Source organism: Lactuca virosa, chromosome 7 (genome assembly GCF_052849685.1).
Source record: "Lactuca virosa cultivar CGN04683 chromosome 7, Lactuca_virosa_CGN04683_v6, whole genome shotgun sequence".
In the NCBI taxonomy this organism is placed as follows: Eukaryota; Viridiplantae; Streptophyta; class Magnoliopsida; order Asterales; family Asteraceae; genus Lactuca; species Lactuca virosa.
In genome coordinates, this window is record NC_136432.1 from 34,254,103 (window position 1) to 34,262,689 (window position 8,587).

At 38.4% G+C, this 8,587-nt stretch overlaps 2 protein-coding genes across 3 annotated transcripts; one reads left to right on the plus strand and one right to left on the minus strand.

The window, feature by feature from the left end:
• Positions 1-234: 234 nt before the first annotated feature.
• LOC145124350 (phosphoinositide binding protein) lies at positions 235-4,151 on the plus strand. Of its 2 annotated transcripts, XM_079059660.1 has the most exons (4): positions 235-328; positions 436-549; positions 1,232-1,400; positions 1,543-4,151. In XM_079059660.1, the coding sequence occupies exons 2-4, from the start codon at positions 436-438 to the stop codon at positions 3,996-3,998; spliced, it is 2,739 nt and encodes a 912-aa protein (XP_078915786.1). In that variant the 5' UTR covers positions 235-328; the 3' UTR covers positions 3,999-4,151. The 2 variants fall into 2 exon arrangements, with proteins under 2 accessions (XP_078915786.1, XP_078915785.1); XM_079059659.1 differs by lacking the exon at positions 235-328 and having other exon boundaries at positions 343-549.
• Positions 4,152-5,320: 1,169 nt separating this feature from the next.
• Positions 5,321-6,786, minus strand: LOC145126023 (Tetratricopeptide repeat (TPR)-like superfamily protein). The gene has a single exon (XM_079061427.1). The coding sequence runs from the start codon at positions 6,663-6,665 to the stop codon at positions 5,535-5,537; it is 1,131 nt and encodes a 376-aa protein (XP_078917553.1). The 5' UTR covers positions 6,666-6,786; the 3' UTR covers positions 5,321-5,534.
• Positions 6,787-8,587: the final 1,801 nt, after the last annotated feature.

An 8,587-nucleotide genomic window follows, 5' to 3' on the forward strand; every position in this document is an offset into this window, starting at 1 on the left:
ATGCAAGAATTGTCAAGAAGTAAAATGACCTTAAATGATCTATGATCTATCGATTCTTGATTATCGATATTCTATTTTCTAGCCTATTTTCTAACATGGGTCGGTTCAATTTGAGATCACACTGATTTAATCATTTAACGGTGTAACAAGACAAAAAACGACCCATGTCCCATGATGTGGTAAAGTGGTGTTTTTTTGCAATTGGGTTTCGGGTCGGACTTCTTTTGATTAAATGGGCTTTATCCCCAATTGGGATTTGGGAGCCCTAAGTTTATCTAATTAACCGTGGATTGATCCATCAAATACAAACTCTCATCCGATTTCCTTGGTATAAGTTACAAATTTGATCCAATTTTCCCTTTTGTTGAAAGATTACATCATACTAATCGATTTCCTCTCCTTTTGGTTTCCAAATTCCGTGTTTCATCGATAAAGATGTTGGAGAAGATCGGATTGCCTCCGAAACCATCGCTGAGAGGAAATAATTGGGTGATCGATGCGACACATTGCCAAGGATGCTCTTCCCAGTTTTCTTTCATCAATCGCAAGGTTTGATCGGATTTAACTTACCTACTTTTACGACTTCAAAATTATTAGTACACTTTAAACCCTTGTTCATATTTTGTCTTTAATCGAGGGAGATCGATTGTTAAATTTTGCTTGAACTTGATGGAACTTCCAATCAGCTCCATCGTAAAATCCTAGTTGACTTCTCAAAGTCAATTAACTACGATCCGCCTTCGAACTTGACATGATTCAATCAATATTTGGAGAATCGTTATAAATACATTCGAGAATGCAACAAATACTAAAAGTAGTTCAAAAATTGAGCTTAAACTTGTTTAAATGAACTACAACGGATCTGAACTACTTGCTATTTGGGACTTGAATTCATATGATGACTTATAGTTCTCTAAGGTTTAGATTACACTAATAACTTTGATGATCACTAGCATTAGCCAAGACTCAGATTGAAAATCGTTATTAGATAATCATATTCTATTAAAAAGGGTAATTCTTAAACATGCATAAGCCGGATGCATTTGTTCTTTGAGTTTATGTAGTATGTTTTTTCACTTCTGAGGAAATATTCTTTAGTAGTAGACATTATCAGCAAGTTCTTGGTTGCTTTTCTTAGTTTACACATTTCTTTTTCAGTTTCTTATCAGTTATCTGCTTTAGAATCATGTCAATTCTTAATGGTGATGTATGCATATATGTGAATTTGCAGCACCATTGCCGAAGATGTGGAGGCTTGTTCTGTGGCAGCTGTACCCAACAAAGAATGTACTTAAGAGGACAGGGTGATTCACCTGTTCGTATTTGTGAACCCTGTAAAACTTTAGAAGAGGCAGCTCGTTTTGAAATGCGGTATGGACACAAGAATAAAAGTAGAAAAGGTCAGTTTTGTATCTTTTTCTTGTCCAATTCATACAGGGACTCACTCTCTTTCTCCTCTGTGCAAAAGACATGAATGCCCTCCTCATAAGGAAGCTTGTCTAGTTCTATGTAACAAACAGGGTGTTTTGGTCTCTTTTGCAGGGGCTTCAAAACTTGCATCTGATAATGAAGATGATCTCTTAGGAAACGAATCAATTTCATCAGAAAAAGGATCGGTTCACTTGCGTCCAAGTGCTTCATCTTCGAACACCGACATGGAGGTTGACTGTGAGTCAACTACTCCCGAAGAACTGAGGCAAAAAGCCGTTGAAGAAAAGAAAAAACATAAAACTCTAAAAGCAGAAGGAAAGCCAGAAGAAGCATTGAGAGCTTTCAAAAGGGGAAAGGAGCTTGAAAGACAAGCGGGAGCTTTAGAGATTGAATTAAGGAAAAACCGTAAGAAGGCTCTTTCATCCACCAGTGGAAATGAAAACTCAAAGGCTGGAATTGAAAAACAACCGAAACAAAAAGATGATCTTGTTAATGAACTCAGAGAACTTGGATGGTCTGATCATGATCTTCATGATGCTGATAAAAAACCAGTGAACATGACTTTGGAAGGAGAATTATCAACCCTACTTAAACAAGTCTCTCAGAAGAGTACTAAAACCGAAAAGGGTAATGTTGGAATCGACAAATCCGAGGTTATTGCTATTAAGAAAAAAGCACTCGCCTTTAAGCGCGAAGGGAAGCTCACTGAAGCGAAAGAAGAACTAAAAAAAGCCAAAATTCTTGAAAAACAAATCGAAGAACGGGAGTTGTTAGGCGATGATTCCGATTCCGATTCCGATGACGAGTTCAAGTCATTGATGCGTAGCATGGACATTGATAAACAAGACATTTTAGCATCCGGGAATGACCGGAATCGGAATCACAACATTGATGTTGACTTTGACTTTGACCATCAACTCGATTTTGATGTGACCGAAGAAGATATGGACGACCCTGAAATGTCGGCTGCTTTGCAATCTTTAGGGTGGACCGAAGAAGATCATTCGGTCAATGATGACATGGCGGTGTTAAGTGAAAAAATACAATCTTTAAAAAGAGAAGCATTAATCAAGAAACGGGCGGGTCAAACCGATGAAGCATTGGCACTTCTGAAAAAGGCTAAAATGCTCGAGAAAGGAGAAAATAATGATCCGGGTGCATCATTAGAACTGGATTCGGGCCTGAAACCGGGTCCAAAAACAGGCCCAAAGAGCAAGTTAGCAATTCAAAGAGAGCTTCTTGCCTTAAAGAAGAAAGCTCTTGCTTTAAGAAGGGAAGGAAAAGCTGACGAAGCGGATCAAGAATTGGCAAAAGGGAAAGCTCTTGAAGAGCAACTCCAAGAGTTGGAAAGTGGTCCGAAAGTCAAACCTACGGTCAAGCCCATTGACTTTTCGACACCAATGGAGGTTGAAGATGAAGATGAGGATGTAACTGACACGGATATGAACGATCCGTCTTATTTATCACTTTTACAAAACCTCGGTTGGCAAGAAGAAGAAAAAGAAGTTCCCAAAGTCAAAGTTGTTGACTTTTCAACACCAAAACCACAAAGTAAAACCGAGATTCAACGTGAACTATTGGCCCTAAAACGAAAATCCCTCGCTTTGAGACGCGAAGGGAAGGTTGATGAGGCGGAAGAGGTTTTACAAAAAACAAAAGGGTTAGAAGCGCAATTAGCAGAACTCGAAGGACCAAATCAGAATTTGGACAAAAATATCGTTGAAAAAACGGAGCCTCAAACCGTTGAAGTTATGGTAGAAGAAAAGGCACCAGCTTTGGTAACTAAGTCTACCGAGTCAACCGAGTCAGCCGAGTTGGGATCAGTCCAGGAACGGGTGATGGCTCACAAGAGAAAAGCACTTAGCTTGAAAAGAGAAGGAAGGTTAACCGAAGCCAAGGAGGAATTGAAGTTGGCTAAACTTTTAGAAAACAAAAACCGAGACATGAACATAGACACAGACACAGACACGGTGGATCGAACCCAGGGTCCGAGTCCGGTTCCGGTTCCGGTTACTAGTGAACCGAGCGGTTCAATTGCTATGGAACCGGAAGGAACCAGCGAGAGTTCACCACCACCATCGGTGAAATTATCGTCTCGGGAGCGGTTCAAATTGCAACAAGAATCTTTGGGGCATAAAAGGAAAGCATTAAAGTTGAGAAGGGAAGGGAAGAATGAGGAGGCGGAAGCCGAGTTTGAATTGGCTAAAAATCTCGAGAGTCAGCTCGAGGCCGCCAGTGAGACGGTGAAACCGCCTCCTGGTGATGATGTAGGCGTTGAGGATCTTCTTGATCCTCAACTTTTGTTTGCTCTTAGGGAAGTGGGGATAGAAGGTGGTGGTGGTGTTGGTGCTCGGCCTTCGCCGGAGAAGGCGGTGGTGAAGAAGGTTGAGGTGGAGGCGGTGGCGGTGGCGGTGGTGAAGAAGAGTGAGAGGGTGGAGTTGGAGGAGGAGATAAAGGCGGCGAAGGTGAATGCGGTGAAGTTGAAACGGGCGGGAAAGCAAGGGGAGGCGTTGGATGCTCTTAGACGTGCTAAATTACTTGAAAAGAAGCTGAATTCTTTGAGTTGATCTTAAAATCTTAATGTTATAAGGGGTTCTACTATTATTTTACTAGAGAACAGTATATTATTGTATGGATATGCCATTTTTGACTTAGAAATGCACATATTATATTTATATACTATATATGGTTAAAAAAAACATGTAAACAAATTTCAGTTAGTTTTTACACAACCATAAGCGCTTTTATAAAAGTGATTCTTTTCTCTGATTTTAAACTACCATCTCTTTTATATATTTTTTCTACAATTTAATTACTTAAGAAATCGTTTCTACTACTTCACTGACCAAAAAAATAAATTTTATTACGTATGATCAAATTAGATATTTACGTAAACCATGTCTTAGCCATTGTACATACATACATTTTCAACAAGGTGTGGCAGTACTACCCTAGTTATTCTACAAATCTTTTCCAAAAATAATATTTGCACATAGTTTGTATTCAGGATCATAAAAAGAAGGGAAATGGACCCTAATAGACAATTTTTTTGGTGGTGTTTTACAAAAAAAATAGACAAGAAAATGGTTGTTTCCACGTATAGACATGGATTCTATAGAGCTAGCTCCGAGGGCTCTGTGGAATTAACTGTAGCTCCGAGGAATTGATTCTTAAAAAAAAAAGTTGAAGAACAGTTCTGCGGAGTTCCTCCGAGGAATGAACGCTGAAGAACAGTTTCACGAAGCTCCCTCCGAAGAATCGATCCGTCAATAAATAAAAATAAATAAATAAATAAATAACTAAAGAACAGTTCCACGGAGCTCCTCCGAGGAATGAACGCTGAAGATTAAAATCATGATCCTTATAGTAGGATCGTACGATCTCACCTAGGTAAATCGATCCCGATTTTATTTGGATTGTTTTTTGGTAGGATCGCGGTAGGATCGGATCGTTAATCATTATTATATATTTTTTTAAAAAAATTCAAATATTTTTTTGGGCTAAATACATAGAATACCATTTTGAATTATTTATTGTTAAATAATCTATTATAAATGTATTTTTTATGTTTCAAATATTTATTATTAACTTTATGATTTACTTATGGATAAATATGTATTTTTTATGTTTTAAAATGTTTGTTGGTAGGATCTTGAGATTTTTTTTTTGCCACCTCGATTACTCGGTGCTATAGTTAATTCTGCGGAGCCCTCCGAGCTAGCTTTACAGAATCCATGTCTATATGTGGAAACAACCATTTTTTTTTTCTATTTTTTGTAAAACACCGCAAAAAAATGTTTATTAGAGTTCATTTCCCTAAAAAGAAACATCCTCAAAAAACTACCTATCACTAATTCAATTTATCACCAACTACAATAGTACAATGGCATAACCATAAAACCACCATTTCAATATATAAGCTCAACCAAATGGAAGCCAAAACAAGCTCAAAAATACGACATTCAAAAGAACAAGAAACAAACCCTATTGTAAATGGTAAACTCAACTAAACAAAGCAAATCACTTGCGTTTCTAGAACTTCTTTTTATATCAATCTTGAAAACATCTAATGAAAACAAGAATCGAAGTTCATACTTCATATATCACTCATCTGCAGGCACGATCAGATTGTATTTTCTAAACTTATTCGAGTTCCCAATCCCCACAAGCTTCTTAGCATCTTCAATTTTCTTCTCCTTAACCAATCCATGGATCACAAGTTGCATAACATTTGGATCAACAAGACATTTTTCTTCAATCGTTTGCTCAAAAAGCTCAATCGCCCAATCAAAATCGCCCACTTTACAAGCCAAACGAATCAGAGCTGCAAATGTCGCTTTATTAGGAGTAGAATCACTTTGCCCTAATTTAGCGTACCAATTCTTTGCTTCCTTCAAGTCGCTATTGTTGCAGAAACCATTGATGATAGCATTGTAGCTAAACTCATCAGGCTTAACATTTTTAGACTCCAATTTGTCAAAAAGTTCAACAGCTTCGGCTAATTTCTTCTCGGAAACCAGTCCAACCAATTTAGCGTTGTAAGTTCTGATATCGGGTGAAAGGCTAGTGTTCATCATCTTCCCCCAAAATCTCTCACCTTCGAGAAACCTACCGTTTCCGTAAAATCCGATGAGCAAAGTATTAAAAGTAATCAAATCAGGCTCCAATCCGTTCTTTTCGATTTCGTCAAATATAGTTGCAGCCGAATCAAACGAACCCATCTCACAGAAAGCTTTGATCGCAGTGTTATACGAGACAATATCCGGTTTCAAGGAGAGTTTCTCAGGCAACTCGCGGAAGAATCCGTCAAGCTTATCGAACTTCTTCGCGTTAACACACGCCCCGAGAAGTGCATTGAACGATTTAACAGTCTGCGGGCATTTTCGCTCAGGCATTTCGTCGAACACCTTGGAAGCGTGATCAAGCATACCTGATTTTCCATACAAAGAAATCAACCGAACAGCAAATCCTTCTTTGGAAATCTCATGATATTGTTTCTGGTCCTCGAGAATCTCCTCGACCCATTTGTATTTCCTGGCGGAGGCGAGACGGCGGACTATGTTGCCGTAAACGTTGGCTTGTTTACGGAACAGATGTGATTCTGAGCACTTCTTGAATTTCTCTACCACCCTTTTGAGATTCCGCTCTTTGTAGAGGTCTTCGTAGATCGATTTCGCCGGTGGGTTGGAGACGGAAGTGGAGAAAGTGCGGAAGATGCGAGAAAGGGTAGACATTTTTGAGGGTTGCAGGAGTGAGATATGAAAATATGCCGCCTTGTTAAGCACCACTAGGTCCACTACACACTCGAAGCACGAGGCTTCGAAGTTTTCTTGTTTTTACGAGTTGAAACCCTAATTTGAAAATTCTACTTCTTGGCTTGAAATTTAAGGCATAGTCACCTTTGGCATTTTACAATTCGATATTTTTTGACAAACCACTTAAAGTCTTAAATAACCACAAACCTCATATTTGATAGTTTCAAAGTATCAATATATGTCTCAAAAATCCTAAAAAATCTATACCATTATACTAAACGGAGTGGACTCGCTACATGCATTCACTACGTTCGTTATGGGCTCTGGAACACCGCCCCCTAGCGCTCACTAGGGGGCTCGCTATATGCCACTCGTTGCAATATTGGTGAGAAGAAAGAGAAGCAAAGACACGTCTGTGATTGGTTCAAGGGGGTTGGTCCGGATTAAAGACTTTTGACCAAATTCAATTCAACAAATTTAAATTTCAACCACTCCCTCCTCATTTATTCTCCACCAAACAATTTTATATACATTTAACTAAAAAAACATTTACATACATTTATATACATTTTAACTAAAAAAAACATTTATATACATTTCAACCTAATTCAACTAATTTTATATACATTTAACTAAAAAAACATTTATATACATTTATATACATTTTAACTAAAAAAAACATATATATACATTTCAACCTAATTCATGAAACTTTCAACCAAACCCTCATCTATAATTCAAATACTATAAATCAAACCACACACTTAACATTTCACACACACACAAAAAAATATCATTATCTCCCTCACATAGTCTCTCAATTCACCAACACAAAAATGTCCTCATTTCAAACAAAGAAAACCCTAAGAACCAACAAAAAGAAAGCTTCAAACCTTCCATCACTAAACCTTCTACCTCCAAACACTCAATCACCAAACCTTCCATCCCCAAACCTTCCATCACCACTATGTTATCAACGATCATTTGATCAACCAATTCACTCTCCGTCTAGCTACTACTTTCCTACAATGGCTCCATAAATGTTTCCATTTAATCCGTTCTCTTCTTAACCAATGAGATTTTACCACAACCAATCTTAACCAACACCTCGTTCGAATGTGGATCTTGATCCGTTTGAAACGGTTCAAGAAACTCAATTCTTTTCTCAACCCCAATCGCAAACTAACTTTCAATCCCAACCACACCGCCTACTCGACGAGTCAACTGATTCTTCCGATGGAGGTCCCGTTGAAGATCCCGTTCAATAATCATTTCAAGAGTCCGAAGTCGAGACACAAGCACAAAAAAAGGAAAATGGAGGGCTCCATGTAGAGGGTGGACATATGATGAAGAGAGTGCACTAGCTCAATCATGGCTAGATGTGTCGGAGGAACCGATCCATGGAAAAGACCAAGACTTAACAATTTTCAATGAAAAAGTTTGGCATAACTTTTGTCACTACATGAAAAAGAAGACATGCAACCCCGATTCACTTTACTCGAAGTGGAGGACCGCCAACCGAGCCGAAATGGAGTTCAACGACATCTATATTAACGCGATAAAAAACCCCCAAAGCGGTGCAACTGAGGTGGATGTCATGGCTAAAGTTCAAAATATTTACAAGGCGAAAGTCAGAATAACTTTTTCCAATGAGTTGTTTTGGGGAGTTGTGAAGGGCACTCGAAAATTGCTAGATCTAAAAAGTCCCGAAGATTACACAGACGCAAGAGGTACGTTAGGCTTTGATCCAATTCAAAAATATACTTTTGTATTTCGTATGTTAGCATATGCCACCCCCCTGATGCACTAGACGAGAGTTTTAGGATGTTCGCACGTATCGCCCGAGAAAGTCTTCACGAATTTTGCATTGTTGACATGTCTTTGTATGGTCCATGATATTT

Coding starts and splice junctions, on each gene's coding strand:
- LOC145124350 (XM_079059660.1), top strand. CDS start 436: ATGTTGGAGAAGATCGGATTGCCTCCGAAACCATCGCTGAGAGGAAAT. Junction 550..1,231: donor TTTCTTTCATCAATCGCAAG/GTTTGATCGGAT, acceptor GTGAATTTGCAG/CACCATTGCCGAAGATGTGG. Junction 1,401..1,542: donor CAAGAATAAAAGTAGAAAAG/GTCAGTTTTGTA, acceptor TCTCTTTTGCAG/GGGCTTCAAAACTTGCATCT.
- LOC145126023 (XM_079061427.1), bottom strand. CDS start 6,665: ATGTCTACCCTTTCTCGCATCTTCCGCACTTTCTCCACTTCCGTCTCC.